At 46.1% G+C, this 27,810-nt stretch overlaps 1 protein-coding gene across 4 annotated transcripts in view; it reads left to right on the forward strand.

Moving 5' to 3' along the window:
- Window positions 1–27,810, forward strand: part of LOC103128931 (basic immunoglobulin-like variable motif-containing protein) — a 90,706-nt gene that overhangs the window by 39,939 nt on the left and 22,957 nt on the right. For 2 of the 4 annotated variants that reach the window (XM_060191844.1, XM_060191845.1), the window contains 4 exons: window positions 3,748–3,880; window positions 6,404–6,490; window positions 7,975–8,071; window positions 9,737–10,679. In XM_060191844.1, coding sequence (XP_060047827.1) covers window positions 3,748–3,880; window positions 6,404–6,490; window positions 7,975–8,071; window positions 9,737–10,030 — 611 coding nt within the window. In that variant the 3' untranslated portion in view covers window positions 10,031–10,679. Of the gene's footprint in view, window positions 1–3,747; window positions 3,881–6,403; window positions 6,491–7,974; window positions 8,072–9,736; window positions 10,680–18,874; window positions 19,584–22,513; window positions 22,690–23,422; window positions 23,539–24,006; window positions 24,091–26,073; window positions 26,135–27,810 lie in introns of those variants that run through there. The other 2 variants (XM_060191846.1, XM_060191847.1) reach the window with 2 other exon arrangements.

The following is a 27,810-nucleotide window of genomic DNA, read 5'->3' on the forward strand; positions in this document are numbered from 1 at the left end:
TCCACCAATGTTTTCCTCTAAGATAGTTTTTGGTCTGACATTCCAGGTCCTTGATCCATTGGGAGTTGATTTTTGTTTCTGGTGAGATAAAGTGGTTCAGTTTCATTCTTCTGCATGTTTCGACCCAGTTTTCCCAGCACCATTTATTGAAGAGAGCCTCCTTTCTCCATTTAATACATTGGGCCCCCTTATCAAAGATTAGATGTCTGTCCGGTGTGGGGGTTGAGACTGTTTTTTGAATCAACGATAACATCCTTTGGAATCACTGAATTCATGAGTTGTCTCCCTGCCTATAGTGGTATTTTCCACTCTCATGAAACCTGCCTGCAGTCAAGGTCGCTGTGGAAATGAAACATGGACTCTTCTAAACTTGAGTTCTGACAGCTGTTCAGTTAGGACTTCCCTTGGGATCCTTGTTTAACATCATCAGAGAAGCTGAGCCACCAATGACTGACAGACTTGCTGCTCCATATTCATGAGGAAAAGCTCAGAGTCGGAAAAGAAGGCCTCACTTTTTTATTTGTGACGAATAGTGGGTTCCAACATTGTAAGATTATAGTGTAGAGCTCCACACCCCACCCACCACCAGAGTTTTGTGTCCCTACCCTCCCACCTCCCACAGCTTAACCACCTGAGTTCTCACAAGTCTCAGAAATAGATGGCTAGATTTTATTTTATTTTATTTTATTTTAATTTTTAAAATATTTATTTATTCCCTTTTGTTGCCCTTGTTTTTATAGTTGTAGTTATTATTGTTGTTGTTATTTATGTCGTCGTTGTTGGATAGGACAGAGAGAAATGGAGAGAGGAGGGGAAGACAGAGAGGGGAATAGAAAGACAGATATCTGCAGACCTGCTTCACCGCCCGTGAAGCGATTCCCTTGTAGGTGGGGAGCCGGGGGCTCAAACCGGGATCCTTCTGCCTGTCCTTGCGCTTTGTGCCACCTGCGTTTAACCTGCTGCGCTACCGCCTGACCCCCACTAGATTTTTTTTTTGCAAGTTCCTTGTGTTTTCCAGATAACGCTTATGAGTGAAACCACACAGTAGTTATCTTTCATCTCTTATTTTGCTAACTATAGTCACCTCCATTCCCATCCACTTTGTTCCAAAAGACACAATGACATCTCTTTTTGATTGCAGAGTTGTAGTCCAGGGAGTATAGATCCCATGACTTCTTTAGTTATTGATGTATGGACAATTAGGCTGCTTTCACTCTTGGGCCTTGCTCTGTTTTTGATATTCTATTTGATTCTATCTGATTGAAAAAATACCTACTTTTGATCTATCTCTTAAAAAGGCATGTTAGTACACTAGTGTCTGTACATTGTTGATAGACCAAAATGCTCAGGTGGTAGATTGTGAGATTGAAAAAAAAAAAAAAAATCTCTTGGGAAGGTCGAAACTGAACCTTGGAGAAAGAATGGAAACCAGAACTGCTGTTGTCCCTGTGGAATTCACAAAAGGTGTGAATCAGCGGGGCCGGGGTAAGGACCTACCTGTAACCTTTGACTTATCAGTCTTGGGGGCTGGGGGTGTGGGTGGAGCTTCAGCTAATTTAGTGGCTGGAAAGTCCAAGAAACCAAGGCTTGCCAGCTTCCACCCATTGTCAGCTATTTTTAGGATGTCCAGTTTTAATGGTCCATTTGTTGATGAATAATTTAGTTTCTTCCCAGAGAGGCAAGTTAATGAAACCAAAGTTAATGGCTTTATGTATTAAGTGCTGGTACACACTAGGATCTTTTTTCTTTACTTATTTATTTTAAATATTTTAATTTATTTATTAATGGGAGGGCTAGGAGGAGAGAAAGGACCAGACATCACTCTGGTACATGTGCTGCCGGGGGTGGAACTCATGACCTCATGCTTCAGAGTCTAACCCTTTATCCAGTGCACCACCTCCTGGACCACTTTTCTTTACTTATTTATAACATAAAAAATATCGACAAGACGATAGGATAAGAGGGGTACGATTTCACACAATTCCCACCAACAGAGTTCCACACCCTGTCCCTTCCCTTGAAAGTTTTTCTATTCTTTATCTCTTTGGGAGCATGGACCTAGGATCTTTATGGGGTGCAGAACGTGGGGAGGTCTGGCTTCTGTAATTGCTTCTCTGCTGAATCCATACTCCTAGCCAGTTTCTATCTTTCCCAGTGGGGCAGGGCGCTGGGGAGGTGGGGCTCCAGGACACATTGGTGAGGTCATCTGACCACGGAAGTCAGGTTGGCATCATGGTAGCATCTGCGACTTGGTGGCTGAAAAAGCATTAATATATAAAGCAGAACAAATTATTTAATAATCAGGAACCTATAGCAGGTGAGATTTGGGGTCTCCATTTTGGAGAAAGCTATTAGGCCTTTTTTTAGGTATATTCCAAGACACCCATGACTTTACTAATTTTTGCTAAGCCTGACAGCTAACATGCAGGTAGACCAAAAGTATTGTCTGGGGAGATGATGTCAGGGCTGGAAGTAGGACTAGAAGGCTGGATCAGGGAAGAGAGTAGCTCCCAAATATGGGAAAGTATATAAATGCTGTTAACTGTAAACCTGATCGATTTGATCTGGGGCCCGTGTTCAGCACAGGAGCCTGTGTACCCTCTGCATCCCTGTAGGTCTGAGCTCACACTCTGGTCATAGCTAGGAACATTCTAGGCTGCACCCATTGTCAGACCCATCTTCCTCAAGTGGTAGAGGATTTTAGTCCAGCCTCCCTTCTGAGAATGGGGCAGTCCTACCATTGTTGATCCACATTGAGGGTGAGGTCCTTTAGGGACCCACAAAGGCGCCCATTATATTGTTCCTGATGGAGATGACCAGTGGCAGTGGAGAGAGGGATCTGTTAGAGGTCTAGGCTCATCATGTCTGTGTGGGAATCTCAGGATTCCCAGAGTAGGGCCCCAGGTGATGAGGTGGCCTGGTAGTTATCAAGAGAGTCATCATCAAAGTATGCCGGTCTCTTGCCCTTATGTACCTTTTGTAGTCCTTACTTTATTTATTCCCTTTTGTTGCCCTTGTTGTTTTATTGTTGTAGTGATTATTGTTGTTATTGATGTCATTGTTGGATAGGACAGAGAGAAATGGAGAGAGGAGGGGAAGACAGAGAGGGGGAGGGAAAGACAGACACCTGCAGACCTGCTTCATTGCTTGCGAAGCAACTCCCCTGCAGGTGGGGAGCCGGGGGCTCAAACCAAGGATCCTTATGCAGGTCCTTGCGCTTTGCACCACATGGACTTAACCCGCTGCGCTACCGCCCGACTCCCTCTAGGTTTATTTTTGGTGAGAGACACAGGAACTGAGAAGGAAGAGGGAGGTCGAGACACCTGTGTCATTGCTTGGTCACTCCTGAAATTTCCTTCCTGCATGTGGGGATGGGGGTTGGGTAGGGGACTTGAACCCAGGTCCTCATGAGTGGTAACCTGTATTCAACTAGATGCACTGCCACCCAGGCCCTAATAATTACATTTCTTGTCTTAGTGTGTGTTAGGAGGAGCAAGGGCATATTTGGGTTCTTCCGTTTGGTATTCCGTTCATGTGAATTTCAGTCACCAGTCGTGAGTCACTGCAAATGAATTCATTCGTACTTTTTTTTGTTCCTTGTCTAACTTTTCAACCCCCCTAACCCCCCGTAATGTTAGAATGCTTCAAAGAATGGCTTCTGCCTTCCAACCCTACCTTGTTGTTTGTGCAAAGCATGGGCTGTATCTTGTGGTTACCTCAATGTGTCTGTCCTTATTTTTCTTGTAGCGTCTGGTGCCTTGTCAAAGCTGACTCACGGATTGAAAGATGAATCGCTGGCATATATTTATCATTGCCAGAATCATTATTTCTGTCCAATTGGCTTTGAAGCAACCCCTGTGAAAGCCAATAAAGCATTCAGGTAAGGCTGTCTGTGTTCCCCATGGAGACCTGCTCATGAAAATATGTGGTAGAAGCGTGTAAGAGATATTTAACTGCTTTCTCCAAAAGACTTTTATGCCTGAGGCTCTGAGGCCCCACGTTCAATCCCCAGCACCACCATCAACCAGAGCTGAGGAGTGCTCTTAGTATCTGCCTCCGTCTCATTAAAAATAAGAAAATAAATAAGTTTTGAAAAGAACACTGTTGCAACCCAGTAAATGAGAAAAGTGAGGTTTGTTTGTTTGGATAAAAGGAAATCTCTTGAGCCACTAGGTGGTGCAGTGGGTTAAGGATTTGGGCTCTTGAGGGCTGGGCACTGGCGCACCCAGTTAAGCACACATGCCACCATGTGCAAGGACCTGGGTTTGAGCGCCCTCTCCCCATCTGCAGGGAGGACGCTTCACAAGTGGTGAAGCAGGTCTGCAGGTGTCTCTCTTTTTCTTTTGCCTCCAGGGCAAAAGACCTCCGGGTCTTGGAGCCGGCACTTAGAAATCCATTGCTCCATTGCTCCTAGTGACCATTTTTTCATTTTTTGTTTTTCATTCCATAAGACAGAGAGAAATTAAGAGAGGAGTGGGAAGACAGAGACGGAAAGAGACAGAGAGACACCTGCAGACCTGCTTCACTGCCCATGAAATGACCCCCCTGAAGGTGGGGAGCCGGGGGACTCGAACCGGGATCCTTGTGCCCGTTCTTGCACTTTGTACTATGTGTGTTTAACCCGGTGTGCCACTGCCTGACACTACCCCCCATGTGTCTCTTTCTCTTTCACCTCCTTGTCTCAATTTATCTTTGTCCTGTCAAATAAAATTGAAAGAAAAAAATGGAAAAAATGGCCAACAGGAGTGGCCATTTATTTAAAAATAAATGAAAAATTTGAAGTGGCAAGGAGGAGATATTTGGGGTCTCAAGCATGAGGTCCTGGTATTGCATGTGCCAGAGTGATGCTTTGGTCCTTCCTTCCCTCTCCTCTCCTCTCCTCTCCTCCCCTCCCCTCCCCTCCCCTCCCCTCCCCTCCCCTCCCCTCCCCTCCTCTCCCTCTCTCATAAACAAAATTTTAAAAAATCTCTTGGATGGAGCTTCAAGGAATCATTTGAAGTGAAATAAACCAAAAAAAAAAAAAAGAAGGATGAATACTGGATGATCTCATTTGTATCTGAGACTAAAAGAATGAAGGCAGAAGGGGAAAAGCACAAAGGACTTGGACTGGGTCTGGCGTATTGCACCAAAGCAAAGGACTCTGGGAAGGAGGGCAGGGAGGGGCTTGGGTGGGGGTCTTTAGGTTTCTGATGCATGATTATGGAAAAAGACCTAGGTTGGGGGTGAGAATGTTTTGCAGACACATTTCATGGGGAGATAAGAAATTTTATTTTTATGTATTATTTACATTTTAATTTTTTTTTTTTTAATTTAACAAAACACTACTCAGCTCTGGCTTGTGGTGTTGCTGGGGATTGAACATGGGACTTTTGGAAGCTCAGGCATGAAAGTCTCATTGCATAACCATTATGCTATCTACCCCCATCCCTGAGATGAGAAAATTTACCCATGTGCCAACAACTATAAATACTGTAAATCATTACCCCCTTATATAATGATAAAAATAAATAAATCTCAGAGTTTGATTTGAACAACTCTTCATCCTCTCCGTAACTTTGGAATGGCAGTGAAACAGATTCCCTCTCTTGTGAAAACAAAAATAAATCTGGCCCCACATGAAATGAGGATAAGATGTGGTCTGGGAGGCGGCGCAGTGTTTGATAAAGCACTGAATTCTCAACCATGGGGTCCTGAGTTCAATCCCCGGCAGCACATGTGCCAGAGTGGTGTCTGGTTCTTTCTCTCTCTGCCTATCTTTCTCATGAATAAATAAACAGATTCTTTGGGAGTCAGGCGGTAGCGCAGTGGGTTAAGCACATGTGGCGCTAAGCACAAGGATCCTGGCTCGAGCCCCTGGCTCCCCACCTGCAGGGGCGTCACTTCTTAGGCAGTGAAGCAGGTCTGCAGGTGTCTTTCTCTCCCCCTTTCTGTCTTCCCCTCCTCTCTCCATTTCCCTCTGTCCTACCCAACAAAGACAACAATAATAACTACAACAATAAAAACACGGGCAACAAAAAAAAGAATGAATAAAATATTTAAAAAACACATTCTTTAAAAAAGAAGAAATGAGGCTAAGATAGAGCTTCAGATGCAAAACACAAAAAAGCCATTTTATTTATTTTGTGTGTGTGTGGTGAGAACCATGGTATTCACCAGTGTGTCCTCTCTGCCCTGTTTGACTAACTTCTGTTACTGAGGGAGAGGAAGGGAGATTGATGATGATGTCATTACTGGGCTGATTTTTTTTTTAAATTAGATTGAGAGGGACGGGGAGATCGAAGCAGATCTAAACATGAATGTCTCTTTAGGCATGAATAAATGCCACCTGTAGTGGAAGCAATATTTTCCAGGGAAAAGAGGGCCTTGATTAAGTTGATTATGAATTTACTTTTTTTTTTTTTAGCAAGGGACCCTTGTCTTCCCAAGAAGTAGAATATTGGATCTTGATCGGAGAATCTAGTAGGAAACACCCTGCTATTCACTGTAAAAGGTATGTCCCCTTCCCACTCTCCTGAAGGTTCACGATGTACTGTGAACACACCCGTGTAACCGCCATCCCAGCCAGGACGTGGAGCCATTTCATCACCTTGGAAACCTCATCTTCCTTACCGCTCTTCTGATTCTCTTAGCAGAAATGATGTGCTTTGCCTGTTCTTGAATTTCATAAAAATGGAACCGTAAGGCTAATAGCCTCTTGCATTTGGCTTCTTTCATTTCAGTATCCTCTGTGAGATGCATCCACTTTTGCTGTCGTTGCTAAGCAGTGTTATGTCAGTCAGTACACTACCGTGTGCTTTCTTGACTCTTCAGGGAAATAGGGGCTTCTTCTAATGGACTGAGTTATCCTTATTTCATTGGAAGCGTGACCGTCTTGTTACTGAGAAGGTCGGATAAGCAGAATTGTCATACAAGAGAACTGTATGGCCTCCGGGTGGCACAGTGTAGTCTGTTGGACTGTCAAGCGTGAGATCCTGTACTTAATCCCTGGCATCATGTTTGCCAGAATAATGCTTGGGTTTTCTCTTTAATAATTTCAATAATTTCTCATAAATAAACCTTTCAAATATTTTATTATGTTACTTTTTTGCCTTCAGGATTATCGCGAGGGACTGGTGCCAGCACTATAAATCCACTGCTCCTGGAGGCCACTTTTTGCCCCCCTATTTTTGTTGCCCTTGCTATTGTTGTTGCTGTTGGTTAGGACAGAGAGAAATGGAGACAGGAGGGGAAGACCGAAGGAGAGAAAGACAGACACCTGCAGATCTGCTTCACCGTCTGTGAAGCGGACCCGGTGGGAAACCGGGGGTTCGAACCGGGATCCTTCGCACCATGTGTGCTTAACCTGCTGTGCTATCGCCCAGCTCCCTAAATAATGTTATTTAAAGCTAAATAGATTGTGCAATGCTGAAAGGAAAGAGTGTCAAATTGGCAATCTAACAAATTGATCATATGAAACAGTCTACTCAGATGGTATGCTTTTTTTTTTAATATTTATTCCTTTTTGTTGCCCTTGTTGTTTTATTGTTGTAGTTATTATTGTTGTTATTGATGTCATTGTCGTTGGATAGGACAGAGAGAAATGGAGAGAGATGGGGAAGACAGAGAGGGGGAGAGAAAGACAGACACCTGCAGACCTGCTTCACCGCCTGTGAAGCGACTCCCCTGCAGGTGGGGAGCTGGGGGCTTGAACCAGGATCCTTACGCCGGTCCTTGCGCTTTGCACCATTAACCTGCTGCGCTACCTCCCGACTTCCCCTCAGATGGTGTTCTATAACTGTGATTCTGATAGAGGCTGAGAGGGACAGTGAAAGGCATCACAGCAAGGAAGCTTCCTTCAATGTAGTGGAGGCTGGGATCGAACCTGAATCGTGCACATGGCGAAGCAGTACTCAGCATCCAAGTGAGCTCATTTACTGCCCTTCCCAGCACGGTATTTTGTGCTTACAGTCCTGCTCTATTCCTTCCTCACTGTAGATGGGCAGATATCGTTGCTGATCTCAACACTCAAAATCCAGAGTATCTGGACATCCGGCATTTAGAGAGGGGCATACAGCATCGGAAAACCAAAAAGGTAAGAGCAGCACTGCGTCTGCAGGTTATTTCCCAGCTGGCCCATTGTAGAGTTTCCCTCGGCACTCGAGGATGTGAAGTCACGGCAACCCAGTTCAGACTATTTTAGACAGAAAAGGGGCAGGTGTTTGAAAGACACAAGACGTCTTTGAAGAAAGAGCAGGTAGCTGGGGAGATAGCTCAGCAGGGAAAACACAGGACTTGCATGTTTGGGGGGGGCATGTTTAATCCCCAGCACCACATATGCCTGAGCCATGCTCTGGGCCCTCTCTCTCTCTCTCACTCTTCTCAGAAAATAAATGCATCCATAAAAAAGAAGAAGGAAAGGACGAGTAGAGCAGTTTGGATTCAGCAGAGTTGTACGGGGTAAAGGGTTAGCGGGGTGGGGGGGGGTCAGGCGGTGGCGCGCCTGGTTGAGTGCACACGTTACAGTGCACAAGGACCTGGGTTCAATCCCCTGGTCCCCACCTGCAAGGGGAAAGCTTCACGAGTGGTGGAGTAGGGCTGCAGGTGTCTCTCTGTCTCTTTCTGTCTGTCTCTTCCTATAAATAAATAAAGATAAAAAAATTTTTAAAAAGGGTGTCGGGCGGTGGCACAGTGGGTTAAGTGCATGTGGGGCAAAGCGCAAGGACCAGCGTAAGGATCCCAGTTCGAACCCCGGCTCCCCACCTGCAGGGGAGTCGCTTCACAGGTGGTGAAGCAGGTCTGCTCTGCAGGTATCTATCTTTCTCTCCCCCTCTCTGTCTTCCCCTCCTCTCTCCATTTCTCTCTGTCCTATCCAACAACGAACAACATCAACAATGGCAATAATAATAACCACAACGAGGCTACAACAACAAGAGCAACAAAAGGGGGAAAAATGGCCTCCAGGAGCGGTAGATGCATGGTGCAGGCACCGAGCCCAGCAATAACCCTGGAGGGAAAACAAATTTTAAAAAAAAGGTTAGCAGGGGTGAGGTAACTAGGCTGTCTTATATGTTGTTATCTTTGTGTCTGATTGTTTAATGCCAGAAAATTGTCCTCTGTAAACTCGTATCTCTGAGCTGCGGAAATAGGATAATGGTTATGCAAAAAGATGTTTGTGCTTGAGCCTCCAAAGTCTCAGAGCTGAGCAATGCTCGGGTTAAAGCAAATAAACAAACACATAAACCTCAAGTCTCCTTTCAGATAAACGTGTAGATACTTGCAGTCTAAAACCCACCTACTTCAGGCCCATTGAGGTTCTGATGTGTCTAAACCAGATTAACCATGACCTTGAACAGAGTCACTGCCTGGGGACAGCTCTTGGGAAGGGGCAGATTCTATGAATTTAGCAGTTGCCCTGCCCTCGGAGAAGGTCCTCCTAGCAGATGAGAGTCAGGCAGAGCAGAAAGGAAGAATGACAGTTCCGGTGCTGGGATTTGACAGGTGGGCAGTTAATTGTTTGTACAAACAAGGAAGGCACGTGACGTTGGGTGTTTTGGTTCCTAGTGGGCCTTGGTATATGTCTTTGCAAAGACAGCTGGTTGGGCAAGATGTAGAGTCACATGATATAAATATGAAAATCATTCTTTTGAGGGGAAAAATGAAGGGAATTCACATGAATCTACATGTCAGTAGAACTAATTTCGCATCATTGCCTTCCCCAACTTCCTCCTCCTCCTCTTCCTCCTCTTCTTCTTCTCAGGTGGGAGGAAATTTGCACTGCATCATAGCATTCCAGAGACTTCATTGGCAACGATTTGGCCTTTGGAACTTTCCTTTTGGGACTGTTAGGCAAGAATCTCAACCTCCACCACACACCCAGGGCATTGTCAAGTCTGACAGCGAAGACAACATCTCTAAGAAGCAGCAGGGGCGCCTGGGCCGGTCTTTCAGTGCTGGTTTCCACCAGGACTCGTCATGGAAAAAGATGTCCAGTATCCACGAGAGAAGGCACAGTGGCTACCAGGGTTACAGCGATTATGACGGGCATGACTGACTGACTATAATGGGTACTGAGCAACTCATGGTAAACACGCCACTGGCCGATGCAGGACTGTGTAAGGATAGTGGAAGACTTCCTTAAGCCGACATGAACGGAGGAACGGACTGTGTGGTCCAAAACATAACCGTGTAGTGCTTCAGTGAATACATTTGTATAGAGGCTATGACGCGTGACTTGCAGGCATAGAAGCAGATAAGCACAGATTACTGTCCTTTTCTTGTTAAGTGTATGTAGACATTTCGGACAATTTTGCAGAATCCAATAAAATTACAAATAAACCAATCAAAGGGAAATTCACAGAATATCACATTCAAAGAGCCTGAAGTATAAAATTGATTTCTTAGGGAGTTGAGCGGTAGCGCAGGGGGGTTAAGCGCACGTGGCGCAAAGTGCAAGGACCGGCATAAGGATCCTGGTTTGAGCCCCTGGCTCCCCACCTGCAGGGAATCGCTTCACAGGCGGTGAAGCTGGTCTGCACGTGTCTATTTTTCTCTCCCCCTTTCTGTCTCCCCCTCCTTTCTCCATTTCTATGTCCTATTTAACAGCAATGACATTAATAGCAACAACAACAATAACTACAACAATGAAAAACAACAAGGGCAACAAAAGGAAAAATAAATATAAAATAAAATTGATTTCTTAGAATTCGGTCCCCACTTAGCGTGCTGTTTATTCCTGTGCTCAAGGTGTTAAGATGCCATCTCTTTGCCATTACGAAGATGGGGTTGTTTTCTGTGATGATCTAGTGAGTCGAGTTAACGTTTTTACTTGTAGCAGTATCTTGACAGCTTGATTTGTTTCCTGGTTAATTCTGTTGGGGTTCTCAATAAAGAGACAAAAGAGAAGACTCAAGAAGCAAATCTTTTCTTTTAGTGACAGTGGGCGCATTGATTCAGGATAGTCTTGGCTTTCTTGACTTTTTGTGTTACTACTGAATATCGATGAAAATTCTGCATCTAGAAAGACTTGTGCCAGTCTAGGGTTTTAGAGAGAGAGTCTAAAAGACTTAAGTGGCATCTGGAGTTTCTCTACTCCGGGTCATCCCTGAAATGAGGTCCTCCGGTGTTGGGTTGGCTCCTCAGTGTGGATAATGTGCTGATAACAGCATGGAAGTTGCATGAGGGGTACCATCTCACTCAAAGAGTGACTGTCCAGATACCAGACTGAGAGCTTTCCATTTTCATTTACTTATTATTTTTAAAAAAATGATTTATAAAATGGAAACACTGACAAGACCGACCATAGGATAAGAAGGGTACAATTCCACATAGTCCCCACCACCAGAGCTCCATATCCCATCTCCTCCCCAGATAGCTTTCCTGATCTTTATTCCTCCGGGATTATGGACCGAGGATCATCATGGGATGTAGAAGGTGGAAGATGTGGCTTCCCTGCTGAACATGGGCTTTGGCAGGTCGATCCATACTCCCAGCCTGTCTCTCATTCCCTAGTGGGGCAGGGATCTGAGGAAGCGGGACTCCAGGACACATTGATGGGGTTGTCTGCCCAGGGAGGTCCGGTTTGACATCATGGTAGCGTCTGGAACCTGGTGGCTGAACACAAGAGTTAACATATAAAGCCAAACAAATTGTTTACTATTCGTGAACCTAAAGCCAATAATATTTCAGATGAAGATTTGGGGGTCTCTGTTTTGGAAATAACTACTGTTGTTGTTGCCAGGTGTCGGGCTGCACTGCGGAGAAGAGAGAGAGAGGAGGTCTGGAGCAAGTGGGATACACGAATCTTTATTATAGGATGGGGGGGTGTGGCTCAGGCCACGTGGAGTCCGCCGACAATGGCAGTCCCCACTACCTCACCACGCAGAGAGAGAGTGATAAGAGAGCGAGGGGGGGTGAGTGACGTTTTATTGGCGGACAACCAGGGGTGACGTGTGGGGGCAGGATTGGTTGAAGGGGGCACTGCTAGGATAACGCGGGGTGTGGTAAAACCTGGGGGCGGAGACTGCATCAGAAGAATTCCTCAGCATCAAACTACTAGGTCTACTTTAGGTCTGTCTATTCCAAGGGGCCCATGACTTTACTAGTTTTTGCCTGAGCCTGACCACTGATATGCAGGTGGACCCAAGTTATTTTCTGGGGAGATGGTGTCATGGATGGAAAGAGGACTAGAAAGCTGGATCAAGGAAGAGAGCAGCTCCCAAATATGGGAAAAGTATAAATATTGTTGACTGTAAACCCCATCGATTTGATCTGGGGCCCATATTCAGCCACTTTTAAAATACAGAGCTGTTTGCGGTGTGGGCTAAGTAAGAAACCGTGGGTTTCATTTATTCGAGTGCTACTCCAACTGCTGTGGAACTGCCTTCTGCTGCCCACCTGTGACTCACCACCGGCTAGTCTCTCTCCTTGCTCTTTCATTTCAGGGGCTCCTAGGACTCACATCAGTGACTTGATTATTACAAGGTGCTGGATCTGTTGGTAACCGTTTTGCAGTACACCTCTAGAAGAAGGCAACCGTTTTGCAGTACACCTCTAGAAGAAGGCACCGATCTTCATTGTAGAAATGTTCTCCTTTTCCTTCTGTTTTGAGTATTATAGCTGTTTCTCCACTCAGACATGCCCAGCTACAGAAAGGAATACATACATACATACATCTATATTATGAAATGGTAATTTTTTTTCCCCCTAAGGAGACTATTTTGCTTGCAATGCAAAGGACTGAAAGATTTGTCAGTTGTTGATTTTGTTACTTCATACTGGAACTTTTAAGACATTTTATTTTCATCAAATAAAGTTTTGTTTTCTACTTTTAATTATACAAAAGTTTTGAACTTTTGTTTTCAGTGGAGAGTATCCTCATACTATTGAATACACTGGTCAGTTGTTTTGATTACAGTTGTTCAGTCTCGCCTGTGGACTGTGTTAAAAGAAACCATCTTGTACATGTCTTGAATAATCTATGAGAAACATACATACTGGTGACAATTTTAGATTTTCTTTAGGACTTTTGAGTAGGAAATAGAACATTTAATCTTTACATGAACTTGACCCAAATGAAGTTGTTTCAGGTCATATTTTGTAGCACTTTTTTTTCTTTATGGGGGGGATTAATGGTTTACAGTCAAAAGTAAAATACAGTAGTTTGTACATATGTACCATTTCTCAAGTTTTCCAAATAACAGTTCAACCTCCACTAGGTCCTGCTCTGTCATCATGTTTCAGGACCTGAACCCTGTCCTCACTCCATCCAGAGTCCTTTACTTTGGTGCAACACATCAACTCCAGTCCAAGTTCTGCTTTGTGCTTCCCATTCTGTTCCTATTTCTCAACTTCTGTCCATGAGTGAGATCATCTCATCTTTATCCTTCTCTTGTTGGCTTATCTATCTTAATGTGATTCCTTCAAGCAATTTAACCTTTTTTTTTTTTTTTTTTGTAGAAAAAAAGAAGAGGCAAGAGGAAAGTAGACAAGTCTAACATCAGAAAGAATACTGGAATTATGTTAAGGGAGATAAGTCAGAAAGACAAAGATGAGTATGGGATGATCCCACTCATAAACAGAAGTTGAGAAAGAAGAACAGAAAGAGAAACTCAAAGCAGAAACTGACTGAGTTTGGAGTAGGGCACTGTTGTTAAAATTCGGCGGCTCTTGCTGGCGGGGCTAGCTTCACGGGCGGGTAACAGAGACGAGGAGACAACGGCTGGGCAGGGAAGCTGTATTTTTCTTTATTTAGGAACAACGATTTATAAACTAAGACAAACTAATCACCAAACAGAACTCTGCTGTCTCTTTGTGGCGGCACAAGCACTCCCGAACTCTGCAACTCTCCAACTCTCGAACTCTGGCCCTCTCTCACTCTGCAACTCTGGAACTCTGCAACTTTGGAACTCTTGCGGGGTTCCTTGGGGCGGGGCCAAGCAGGCCCCACGAAATTAACATGACTGATCCAATTCTCTTGGCGGGGGAGAACTACCCAATGTAAAGCATACAACAGGGCACCCAAGTAAGAATCTCTGGGTGGAGGGTAAGGGTGGGTGCTCAGCTTCACTGGGGCTTTGGTGGTGGGAATGGCGTTAATATACACTCCTATTAACTTCTAGGGTCACCAAAAAAAAAAAAAAATACAGTGGCAGAAGAAAAGGGCCTTATACAGGTTGACTGACCACAGTCAATTTATATAATTTTACATAATTTATATGCACGTGGTGTGCAAGTTTGACAGTCATTTAGAGCATACTGAGTCTTAAGTAACTGCTTTTCCAGAAACACTAAATTTACTGCATATGTCTCCTGATTAGTAACATCCATGGCCTGTTAAGTTACTGATTCTCTCCATTTAGATTCTTCTACTGAAATACTGGTCCTGTGCTTACTAGCTCTATCACCTTGGGCAAGTTAAAATTAAATTTTCTGTGCATATCTCCTCACAGAGAAGAAAGGGTTAAGCATATTTATTTATTTATTTATTTATTTTTACTAGAGTACTGATCAGCTCTGGCATATGGTGATGCAAGGTATTGAACCTGGGATTTGGAATCTCAGGCGTGAGAGTCTGTTTACCTAACAATAATGCTATCTACCCCGACCAAGAGTATTTATTTTATAAACTGCTTTCAAGAATGAACAGTGCATTGTAGGCTGGGTTTACTATTTGAGTACTTGTTATTATAATTACTCCAAGCTGGACTTGATAGATTATTATTATTATTATTTCCACCAGATTTATCACTGGGGCTCTGTCTCTGCACCTGTACAATTCTAGTCCTAGTGGCATTCTTTTTTAATAACCAGTAGGAGAAGAAGGTTACTTCAAACTGCCTGTGAAGCTTTCCACCATGCAAGTACTCCCATGTGATGACCAGGGAGTTGAACTCAGGTCCTTAGATATATGTGGTAAAGTGTACTGGGTCAGCTATCCTCTGGTCCTGGATAGAAAAGTCTTCAGAAAGAATATAGAAAGAAGCCACTTCTGTAGGCTGGGAGGTAGCACTGCGGGTAGACAGTGCTGGGCTTACACCATGTGCACTTTACCTGCTGCACTACCACCCGGACCCTACAGTGCTGGACGTACATGAATGAGGTCTGGAGCTTGCTCCCTGGCATTATAAACGTGGGAAACTAAACAAAAGTCAGTAACTTTAGGGTTACTGGAAAACAGAGTTTAATTCTAGGGGCATCTGAGTCCGGTCTTGCCAAAATTTCTTGCCCTGATGTTCATTAAAATTTCTCTTATACAAAAAGGAAGGTTGATACACACACACACACACACACACACAAATGATTCACATTATGCATACAAGGATGAAGAGATGGGCAGAGGTAATAAAGGTCAAAGGCTCTCAGGACTTTCACCAATACCAGAAGCTGGCTTTAAACCTGCCAGGGCTTTTCCAAACACCAAGAGAAAGAGGGGGTTAGATTTACATCAGCATCACACATGCCAGAGAGCTGCTCTGGTTCTCACTCTCAGATTAATAACTTTTTTTTTTTTTTTGCCTCCAGGGTTAATGCTGGGGCTCGGTGCCTGCGCTATGAATCCACTGCTCCTGGAGCCGCCCCCCTTTTAGTTGCTCTTGTTTATTGTTGTTGTTATTATTGTTGTTATAGATGTTGTAGTTGTTGGATAGGACAGAAAGAAATGGAGAGAATAGAGGAAGACAAGAGAGGGGGAGAGAAAGACAGACACCTGCAGACCTGCTTCACCGCCTGTGAGGTGACTCTCCTGCAGGTGGGGAGCCAGGGCTCAGACCAGGATTCTTGTGCTGGTCCTTGCACTTCCAGCCATGTGCGCTTAACCTGCTCTGCTACCTCTGACCCCCCCTTTTTTTTAGATGAGCCAATTGCCCCCATCCCCCCCCCAGAGGGGTGAGCCACTGGCTTCTGGTGAAACGGGGTTTGAACCTGAAGCTTTTTCTGCCTCAGAGCCTATGTGCAGAGCCACTACACCAGGTCAGCACTCTTAAGCCAATTCCTCTTAAATATATACTCTTAGTGGTTATTCCCCTCAAAGACTACCTTGTAGTCAAGAAATGCTATTTTGTAAAAGTACTTATAGTATTAAAATGTTCACAATGGTTGTTTGGTCACACCTATCTCTCAGGCTGTAAAGGATTGTATATATAGTTTTATTTTTAAGAATTTTATGAGCGGGCAGGAGAAATAACATAATGGTTACATAAATACCTTTCATACCTGAAGTTCTGAGGTTTTTGGTTCAATCCCTACTACGACCATAAGCCAGAGTATGAGCAGGGCTCTAGTGTCTCTCTCTGTATATTTCTTTCTGTATATCTCTTATTAAAATAATAAAGTATTTAATCTATCTATCTATATATAGATAACAGATTTACAGAAAAAGAGAGAAACCCAAACACTGTTCTGTTTTGGCTTAACAGTATGTGCTTTTGCTAGATACTGCTTTCTGCTATAACTTTGTGCTGAGGGTTTCCCAGAACAAATTCTCCCCTAGAAAACAGCTTTTTTTTTTCTTTTTCTCTATTTCCCTCCCCCCCCCCCCCCCGAGCCTGGAATCTGATATATAGGTGGATCCTAGTTATTGTCTGGGGAGATGATGTCATGGCTGGAAAAAGGACCAGAAAGCTGGATCAGGGAAAAGAGTAGCTCCCTAATATGGGGAAGGGGTATAAATATTGATGACTATAAACCCCATCGATTTGATGTGATCTGGGACCCATATTCAGCTTAGGAGCCTGTGTGACCTCTGCATCCCTGTAGATCTGAGCTCACATTCTGTGGTCATGAGTAGGAACATTCATCTACGCCAATGACATCTGCTGTGCAACTCAGGCATCCAAGTTCAACATCCTTGAGGAAACACTCACGAAAGACATGTCTCTGATATCTGATGACTGTAAAAAATGGCGACTAATCCCTAGCACTGCAAAAACGGTATCATCTGTTTTCCATCTACACCGTGCCTCGGCCTCGCGTGAGCTTAATGTGCAGCTTGGCGATACGAGAATCCGGCATGAAGCCCAGACAGTCTATCTTGGCGTCACTCTCGATCGCACTCTGTCATTTCACAAACATCTCATAAAAACCGCAGCAAAGGTGGGCGCGAGGAATCACATCATTGCAAGACTGGCCAGCTCCTCATGGGGCGCGAGCGCTTCCACACTACGATCATCATCTCTGGCATTATGCTATTCCACTGCAGAATACTGTGCCCCAGGATGGTTCCGTAGCCCCCATGTCCACTTGGTCAATTCCAAATTATATTCCTCCATGAGGATAATTTCTGGAACCATCTGTTCCACCCCGGTTCCATGGCTGCCAGTTCTTAGCAACATTGCCCTGCCAGATATTCGTTGGGATGCGGCATCATCTAAGTTCATTTCCCACGTCTACGCTCGACCGGACCTGCCAATATACGCGGATATCTTCGCCCACCCTGTCCAACACTTGACGTCTCGTCACCCAATCTGGTCCCCTACGCCTACACTGAACTTCTCTGTTCCAGTCTCTTGGAAACAGAGTTGGCAGTCAGCTGAGGTAAAGAACAAACACCTCATCACAGACCCCTGCAAGCGTCAACCCGGCTTTGACCTAGCACGTTATGATTGGGCCCTCCTCAATGGCTATCGAACAGGCCATGGCCGGTGCGCCGCTATGTTCCATCGCTGGGGAGCCAGAGACGACCCGAACTGCCCCTGCGGCTACAGACAGACTATGACCCACATAGTCAATGACTGCCACCTCTCCAGATTCAAAGGAGGTCTCGAAACTTTACATCAGGCTCCACCTGACGCTGTTGACTGGCTACGGAAGAAGGGCAAATGCTAGAAGAAGGAGAAGCAGGTGACTGGCTAAAGAAACTACGGGATACGCATTCCTTGGAACACTACTCTGCAAAACGAAAGAAAGAAAGAAAGGATGACAGGGTGCCCCTTTTGGACAAAACGGATGGAACTCGAGGGAACGATGCTCATCGGAATAGAGGTGAAAGACAACGGGGCCGGATGGTTTCAGTCGCCTGTGGACTCTAGAGCCTGATACACGTGGCGGCGAGGGAGACAGGATGAAGCAAACTGGTGAAGACTCGTGGGAGCCTGGTGGTGGTGTCTGGGAGGAGGGAGGATGGGAAGTCAGGGCTTTGGTGGTGGGTGGGGTGTGGGACTATACACACTGTGACCTCACCGTCATTATTTTTTATTTATTTATTTATTTTTTATTTAAGAAAGGATTAATTAACAAAACCATAGGGTAGGAGGGGTACAACTCCACACAATTCCCACCGCCCAATCTCCATATCCCACCCCCTCCCCTGATAGCTTTCCCATTCACTATCCCTCTGGGAGCATGGACCCAGGGTCATTGAGGGTTGCAGAAGGTAGAAGGTCTGGCTTCTGTAATTGCTTCCCCGCTGAACATGGGCGTTGACTGGTCGGTCCATACTCCCAGTCTGCCTCTCTCTTTCCCTAGTAAGGTGGGTCTCTGGGGAAGCTGAGCTCCAGGACACATTGGTGGGGTCTTCAATCCAGGGAAGTCTGGCCGGCATCCTGATGACACCTGGAACCTGGTGACTGAAGAGAGTTAACATAAAGCCAAAGAAATTGTTGAGCAATCATGGACCCAAAGCTTGGAAACGTGGAGAGGAAGTATTAGGGAGGTACTCACTGCAAACTCTAGTGTACTTCTGCTTTCTTACTTTGGTGCCATACTCCAAACTCAGTCAATTTCTGCTTTGCGTTTCTACTTCTTCTTCTTCTTTTTTTTTTTTTTTACATGCATAACATTCCCCAGATTCCCATTTAGCAATACAACCCCCACTATTTCATTCATCATTTTTCATGGACCTGTATTCTCCCCACCCACCCACCCACCCCAGAGTCTTTACTTTGGTGTAATACTCCAATTCCATTTCAGGTTCGACTTGTGTTTTCTCACGGTCATCTTGTGCCCTGCTCTTACTCACAAATAAGACATAAGATGAATACATTGACCATAGAAGTGACGCACGGCCGCTGCACGTGTCAGACATTGCACACTTGACCAGCCCCCCGCCAAAAAAAAAAACCCTCGTGGAAAGCCGTCTCCATGGCAACGGGCCCCAGGGCACCCATTCACCACAGCCAGTTCCCCAGCGCCGCGGAGACGTCACGGAATCCACGCGTCGGAAGCTGCGACCTGAGCCTCCCTTCACTTCCGGGAATGTAGCTGGCGCAGCCAATAGACGTCATCCAGGGAGCGGGACTTCCGCCCAGAGCCGGAAGTCGCGAGGCTCCCTCTGGCGTTTTGTGCTCGCAGTGAGGAAAGCAGGCGGTGCCCGAGGGACATCTTCTGGTTGGTTGATGTCGCCTGCCTGGTCCCCTCACCCCGATCGTAGCCGCCTGCCCACCGGCGGTTCCGGGGGACACCGTGCGGCTTCCGGTCCGCAGCTGAGTCTCGGGGTTTCCTGAGAGCGAGCGATCGAGGTTCCGGCGGGAGCGTCGGGGCTCACAGTGTCCCCTCGACTAGTCCCCGGGGACACAGCGGCCCGATGGGGGTGCAGGGGCTCTGGAAGCTGCTGGAGTGTTCTGGGCGGCAGGTGGACCCCGAGACGCTGGAGGGGAAGATTCTCGCCGTGGGTATCCTTCTGCGCGCCCCCGGCGCCATATCCGTGGGGCTCCGCCAGCCCGGACTTCCGGTGCGCGGGTGGGGTTAGGGGGACCCCCAGGCTCAGGGTGGGGCTCCTGGGATGACCCCTGTTGGGTGCAGGGTGGTGTTTGAGGGGTGACCCCCTGGGTGCAGGGTGGTGTTTGTGGGGTGACCCCCTGGGTGCAGGGTGGTGTTTGAGGGGTGACCCCCTGGGTGCAGGGTGGTGTTTGAGGGGTGACCCCCTGGGTGCAGGGTGGTGTTTGAGGGGTGACCCCCTGGGTGCAGGGTGGTGTTTGTGGGGTGACCCCCTGGGTGCAGGGTGGTGTTTGAGGGGTGACCCCCTGGGTGCAGGGTGGTGTTTGAGGGGTGACTCCCTGGGTGCAGGGTGGTGTTTGTGGGGTGACCCCCTGGGTGCAGGGTGGTGTTTGTGGGGTGACTCCCTGGGTGCAGGGTGGTGTTTGTGGGGTGACCCCCTGGGTGCAGGGTGGTGTTTGTGGGGTGACCCCCTGGGTGCAGGGTGGTGTTTGTGGGGTGACTCCCTGGGTGCAGGGTGGTGTTTGAGGGGTGACCCCCTGGGTGCAGGGTGGTGGTTGAGGGGTGACTCCCCCACTCGGGTGCAGGGTGGCGCATGGGCTGCCTCCGGCTCCCCAGCATAGGGTGGAATTCATGAATCTGTCAACAAGTTATGACTTAAACGTTAATGCAGGATCAAAGCAGTGTTAATGCAGGACTCAGGATCAGTGCAGGACTAATGCAGGATTAATACAGGGCAAATGCAGGAGTAATACAAGATCAATGCAGGACTACTGCAGGATTACTACAGTGTTAATGCAGGACTACTGCAGGGTCAATGCAGGAGTAATGCAGGAGTAATACAGGATCAAAGTAGGATTAATAGAGGATCAGTGCAGGATTAATACAGGATCAATGCAGGACTATTGCAGGATTAATCAAGGCAGGACTACTGCAGGATCAATGCAGGATTAATACAGGATCAGTGCAGGATTAATACAGGATCAATGCATGGTGAATGCAGGATCAGAGCAGGACTAACTCAGGACAAATGTAGGATTAATACAGGATCAGTGCAGCATTAAGGCAAGATTAACGCAGGACCAATGCGGGTACTTCCCGGGGGTGGACCGTGCAGCTCCACCACCTCAGCTTTCTCTGACTTCCTTCAAGGACCTCTAGAGCTCACACGACTTCACGTGTGTATGTACATAAACATGTACGTGTTGCGAGTAGACATCCTTTATATACATACAAATGCAGATCTATTCAGATAGCAGAAATCTACACATTTTTTGTTTTGTTTTGATAATGAAAAAATTACCCACAGTGATTTGAGGTTCGTCGTTTACTCTTGGATCCTTCAAATAAGTGAAAATAAACGGCTTGTTCTTTTACACCATCCCTTGCTGACTGTTCTGTTCGTTTATGTAATAACGAATGACCAGTTTAATTTTTGTATTTTTTTTTCCCCTCCAGGGTTATAGCTGTGGCTCGGTGTCTGCACTATGGACCCATGGCTCCTGGCGACCATTTTTTCCTTTTTTTTTTTTTTTTTAATTTTTATGTAACAGGACAGAGAAATTGAGAGGGGAAGGAGTTAGGGAGGAAGAGAGAAAGACAGGCACCTGCAGACCTGCTTCACCACTTGTAAAAGCGTCCCCTCTGCAGGTGGGGAGCCGGGGGCTCAGACCCTGGTTCTTGCACATGGTGATACGTGCACTTAACTGCGTGCGCTACCTCCTGGCCCCGTAATTTTCATCTTTGTGAATATTAACATTTAGGGGATGGAGAGACAGCACGCCTGTGTCCCTTGCCATGTGTGTGACCCAGGAAATGCCATGAGCTGGGGAAGCTGTTCCACGGTGTCTCTCCTTCCCTCCCTCTCTGAGCTGAGAGCAGTAAGATCACACAGGCACAAGTTCCCAGTTGCAAATGAAAGAAACAAAAAGTTGTTCTTTAACCTTTTAAGGACACACTTAAGTGTGCTAATATGCTAGGGATCCGAGCTGCTCCCATGTGGTACTGGGTGTCAAACCCAGGGCCTTGTGCATGATGAGGCCTGTGAATTTTTGCTGAGTCTCTCACCTCTTATCCACAAACATTTTTAAAAAAATTTTTCTTTATAAAATGGAAATATTGACAAAGCCATAGCATAAGAGGGGTACATTGCCACACAATTCCCACTACTAGAGCGCAGTATCCCATCCCCTCCCCTGATAGCTTCACTATTCTTTATCCCTCTGGGAGTATGGACCCAGGGTCATTATGGGATGCAGAAGATGGAAGGTCTGGCTTCTGTGATTGCTTCTCTGCTGAACATGGGCGTTGGCAGGTCTCTCGCTCTCTTTCCCTAGTGGGACAGGGATCTGGACGGTGAGGCTTCAGGACACATTGGTGGGTTTCATCTGCCCAGAAAAGTCAGGTTGGCATCATGGTAGTGTCTGGAACCTGGTGGCTGAAAAAGAGTTAACATAGAAAGCCGAACAAATTGTTGACTGACCACAAACATTCTTATCTGTAGCTCTTCCTATAAACCTGTGATGAGTTCCTGGAGATAAATGCCTGAAAGGGATTTCTAGATCGGACTGCGCGATGGGGAGTCGAACCTGGGTCTTACATGCAAGTCATGCACTCTTCCTGCTGAGCCACCTCCCTGGTGACTGTGGTTGGGCCTTGTTAAGTGTGAGGTTTGAGTTTTTAAATTCGAATTAGGAGTTCCACAGCTCAGTCAGGATCAGCTGACATTTTTTAGGCAGGTGCTACCAGGGCAGAATGTTTTTCGATTTCAAATGAATTGTGATGAGCTCTTCGTTCTGTCACTTAGATGATTTCAGTTAGTAGAAAATGCAGCTGTGAAGATGAGAGAGGAAATGCCAAAATGTTTTTCCATTAACGACTCTTCCAGATATTAGCATTTGGTTGAACCAAGCACTTAAAGGCGTCCGTGATCGCCATGGGAACTCGGTAGAGAACGCTCATCTTCTCACGTTGTTTCATCGGCTCTGCAAACTCTTGTTTTTCCGTATCCGTCCTATCTTCGTGTTTGACGGGGATGCTCCACTGCTGAAGAAACAGACCTTGGTGAGAGTCCTATTTCTTTTCTTTTCTGTGTTCTGTGTTCGTAGAAAGAAAAGCTCCCAAACTAAACTTTCCTTTTAGCCGTTGGGAAACCCAAGACTTAGTTGAACTCATATTCACTTTAGTTTCAACTCCTTTAGAAAAATAAAAGAGCTTGAGGGGCTATAAAGATCTTCTGGAAAGCATTTGCTTAATTACATATTATTTTAGGCCTCTTGGTGACATTAAGAGATATTTATGAGAAAGTCAGTTATAGTGTCCAAATATATAATAGCCATCTCATTAGGTAAAATAAAAGATGACATGCAGAGAAGATATAGAGAGGGCAGGATGGTGGCACACCTGGTTAAGTGCACGTACTATCAAGCGCAAGGATCTGCGCAAGGATCCAGGTTTGAGCCCACGGCTCAGCACCTGCGGGGGGGTGGGGGGATGCTTCACGAGTGGTGAAGCAGGTCTGCAGGTCTCTGCCTCCTCTGTCTCCCCCCCCTCTCAAATTCTATCTTCTTAGCCAATAAAAAAATGGCTACCGAAAGCCATGGATATGTAGTGAAGCACAGAGCCCCCACGGAATCTGATTTTTCTGAGTCTTCAGATCTGTTTTAGCATTTCCTCCTAGTAACCTCGTCTTCTTTTTTTGGTTGTTTTTTTTTCCCTCCAGGGTTATAGCTGGGGGGCTCAGTGCTGTTAGTAGAACACAATCCCTGCCTCAGCCTGTGTCCTGTTCTTTCCGTAGGCCAAGAGACGGCAGAGAAAGGACTTGGCAACCAGCGACTCCAAAAAAACCTCAGAGAAACTTCTGAAGACCTTTTTGAAAAGACAAGCTCTCAAAACTGCCTTAAGAAGCAAAAGGCAAGCGGGAAATCCCACTCATCTGACAGCTGCTTTTTACACACAGGCTTTCTGTGCCTCCCCTCTCCAAATCTCCAAGTGTCCGCAGCAGATGGGGGCGGGGGGAGGGAAAGAGAGAAATGAGTGAGGTGGCCCTAGGGCCCAGTGGTTGGAAGTTACGGAGAGTCCAGCTTCTAACGCTGGTGTTAAAAAGAAGCCATCATGTTGTATCGCGTTTTGCTCTCTGTGCCTTTGCTGGAAGCCATGGCTCAGGCACTGAGGAGCGAGATCCTGATCCTTTTTTTCTGTGGATTCTACTGACTCTGTTTAATGTTCAGGGCTCAGCAGGGGAGAAACAATTGTCCTTGTCTTTTTTTTCCCTTCTTCTTTGACTTCCTCAGCAGGGTTTGTAAAAGCCAAAGGAGGAATTTTAGTGAGTCTTAATACTAGATCCTGTCTCCTCTGCTTAAGTCTGTCTCTTCTTTCTAGAGATGAAGCCCTCCCCAGCCTCACTCAAGTTCAAAGAGAAGATATCTATGTATTGCCACCTCTACAAGAAGAAGAGAAAAATACGTAAGGTTTTCACAGCACCGAATGCGCTCTGTTCAGACAGGAGTTAGACCTTCCTATTGTGATGTACATAATAGAAGATGTGGGAATGAATGAGTGCAGGTCAAGTGTATATTTTCAGCATTTTTTAGACTACTCTCCAAAGACTATAGATATTTAATGTGTTTACCGGCCTTGATCCTTTGGTGCTGTGCGATGACTGCCACCAGGGTTATCTGCTAGGGCTCAGCGTCTGCATGCCAAACCCACTGCTCCTGGCAGCCGTCTTTTCCCCTTTTTTTATTTCCCATCTTTTTTTTTTTTCTTCCTTCCTTTCTTTCTTTCTTTTTTTTTTTTTTTTTTTGATAGAGACAGAAATTGGAAGGGGAGGGGAGATAGAGAAGAAGACAGCAAAATTCCCTCACTGCTTGTGAAGCTTCCTCTCTGCAAGTGGGGACCACCAGGGGTTTGAACCCTGGTTCTTGTGCGCGGTAACCTGTACACTCACGCAGATGCGACACTGCCCGGTTTCTTTTGTGGGCCTGAAGAGCCTGAGCGAGTACCGGCAACTTCCAACTTGGGGACCTTGGAATTTTAGCTTTCGTTACATTTTCTTTGTGCACATGCTGTCTCTGCCTACTTCTCAGCCCATTCTCTCTCCCTCATGACGACGATGTTTTTCTCTTTTTTAAAATCATTACTTAATTTTTTTTTTTTTTTAATAATTACCAGGATTATTTTGCTGGGGCTTGGTGCTGGCAGTAAGAATCTACTGCTCCTGGTGGCCGTTTTTTCCTTTCTATTGTAATTGAGAGGGGAGGTCGACGTAGAGAGGGGGAGAGAGACAGAGAAACAGAGACCTGCAGATCTGCTTCACAGCTCTTAAAAGCATCGGCCTGCAGGTGCAGAGCAGGGGCCTGAACCTGGATCCTTGCGCCAGGTGTGCCGTCATGGCCACGCTGGTCTACATTGAAAGACGGCCTATCCTCCTTGCTACATCCAGCGGACACTTTGCAGTCCTCAGCTTCCTGGAGTTCTGGCCCCATTTTGCATAGTAGCACCCGTGAAGCTTCTCAGGCCTCTGTGGACTCTTCTCTGACCGGCTGTTTATACAGTCAGCAGCTTCCCTGGTGGAAGTGCAGGTGGAGGGTGGGTGGGCTGTCCCTGCTCCCCGCCTGCCCTTGCCTTTCCTTTTCTCTAGAGGCAGGGGTTTTTGAATCAGCTCAGGTCTCTTTACCTTCCTGTTAGCCATCACCACCTCTCTCTTGGTTCCTATCCTGCTTCCACACCTCCCTCCTCCTCTCTCTGCCTCCTATCCTTTTGTCATAGCTTCTCCTCTTGTAGCCCAGGCTCTTAATTATTAGTGTCAGATCTCTTCAAACTGAAATCCGGTATTCGCATTTTTCTTGTTTAAAAACACTTCCTCAGGGAGTCGGCCGGTGGCGCAGCGGGTTAAATACACGTGGCGCAAAGTGCAAGGATCGGCGGAAGGATCCCGGTTCGAGCCCCTGCTTCCTACCTGCCCGGGAGTCGCTTCACAGGTGGTGAAGCAGGTCTGCAAGTGTCTATCTTTCTCTTCCCCTCTCTGTCTTCCTCTCCTCTCTTCATTTCTCTCTGTCCTATCCAACAACGAACAACATCAATAACAACTACAACAATAAAAACACCTCACTATTCATTTCCTTTGGCTAAAACTTAACTTCTTAATCACCCCCCATGCAGTTTAATCACAAGAGATTCCAGAACTTTTTGGAATCAGGACTTTCCTTATCTTGCCTTCAGTGACCTGCTCTTTCTTCCCTGGTGATGGAAGCTGTCACTGTAGATTGTATTACAGCTGCTCACGCAGGCACGTCCCTCACTCTCAGACTGGGAGACCCGGGATGGCACGCGCCTTCATCTTTGCACCACACTAGTCCCCATGGCCAGCTGGACCTTGCACTCGGGCATTAGTGTGTGAAGTGACCGGTAAACCATAGCTGTTGTAAATGGATGTTTGACTTTCAGTTCCGAAGAAGAAGATGAGAAGGAATGGCAAACAAGAATGGATCAAAAGCAAGCATTACAGGTATTTAAATGATTTCTGAATTCAGAATGTATTCTGTTATTTGAAATTAGTGACATGAAAATGGATAGCTCTAAGATCATTTGAATTTACAGAAGTTCCTGGTAGAAAAGACAGATGCCGGGGCCCGGGTGGTAGCACAGCAGGTTAAGCACGCATGGGGTGAAGCACAAGGACTGGTGCTCAAGGACCTGAGTTCAAGCCCCTGGTTTCCACCTGTAGGGGGAGAGCTTCACTAGTGGTGAAGCAGGGCTGCAGGTCTCTCTCTGTCTCTCTCCTTCTCTATCTTCCTCTCCCCTCTCAATTTCTTTCTGTCTTTATACAATAATAAATAAATACAGTTAAAATATTTTATCTATTTATTGGATAGAGACAGAGAGAAATAGAGAAGGGAGATAGAGGGGAAGAGTGAAGAACGCCTGTCTTAGCCTCTGCCTATCACCAGACTCTTCCCTAGCATGGCGCCAAGGGCAGGCATCTTGCGGGTCAGGCAGCCTCTACACTGCCTCTTCTGGAACCTGAGAAGTTACCCAGCCTCCTTGCCGTCATGTCCCATTATCTGGGAGCTAGTGAAGGTCGGCCCCTATTCAGTGAGGGGGGCTTGGATGAGAAGAGTCTCAGAGAAGGTTGTGGGATGTCTTAAGATCACCAGCATGCATACATTTCAAAAACTTAGTCTCGTGTTTTGTTCTTAGGCATTTAATAGTGATTTCCAAGATTATAAGATCACAGGTATACCTCCTTATCCCGCCCACCACCGGAGTTTTGTGCCCCGCAATCCCCTCCCCCATCAGGAGCCTACAGACAGACTTCTTTGAGAATTTTAGAGACAGATTGGATACATACTCTTTGGGCAAGTTCATATGCTTCAGTCCTTTTACTTCTGCCTGTGAGTGAGATCACCTGGTCTTTCCCTTCCTTCCTCACTTCACTAAGTAGAAGCGCATCCAGCTCTGTCTAGTCCTGAAGGACACACTGGCTTATTTTTGAGTTGCGGAGGAATATTCCATAGCTTCTTTACCCAGCCGTCTGTTGGTGGGCATCCGTATTTTAGCTGTTGTGAATAATGCAGCCGTTCTGGTGAGTAATAGGAGTGACTGTGTCCCTTCACATCAGTGTTTTCATGGCTTTGGTATAAATGCCCAAGAGTAATGTTGGTCACAAGGTCTTTCCATTTTTTTATTTGTTTAAGGAGTCTCTACACTGTTGTCCTTAGTGGCTGCGCAGTTTGCGTTCGCACCAACAGTGCCACACCCTCGACAATACTTCATATCTCCTGACTTGTAGCTGTAGATCATTCTCACAGGCGTGAGTTCGAATCTCAGTGTTGTTTTAACTTGCATTCCTCTAATAATAAGTGAAGTGAGGGGAGTCGGGCGGTAGTGCAGCGTGTTAAGCGTGCATGGCAAGGACTGGCGTAAGGATCCTGGTTCGAGCCCCCAGCTCCCCACCTGCAGGGGAGTTGCTTCACAGGCAGTGAAACAGGTCTGCAGGTGTCTTTCTGTCTCCCTCTCCTCTCTCCATTTCTCTCTGTCCTATCTAATAATGACGACATCAATAACAACAATGATAATAGCTACAACAACAATAAAAAACAAGGGCAACAAAAGGGAAAATAAGTATTAAAAAAAATAAGTGAAGTGAATCATTTCTTCATATGTCTTTGGGCCATGCATCTC

The sequence above is a fragment of the Erinaceus europaeus genome, chromosome 5 (genome assembly GCF_950295315.1).
Source record: "Erinaceus europaeus chromosome 5, mEriEur2.1, whole genome shotgun sequence".
Classification (NCBI taxonomy): Eukaryota; Metazoa; Chordata; class Mammalia; order Eulipotyphla; family Erinaceidae; genus Erinaceus; species Erinaceus europaeus.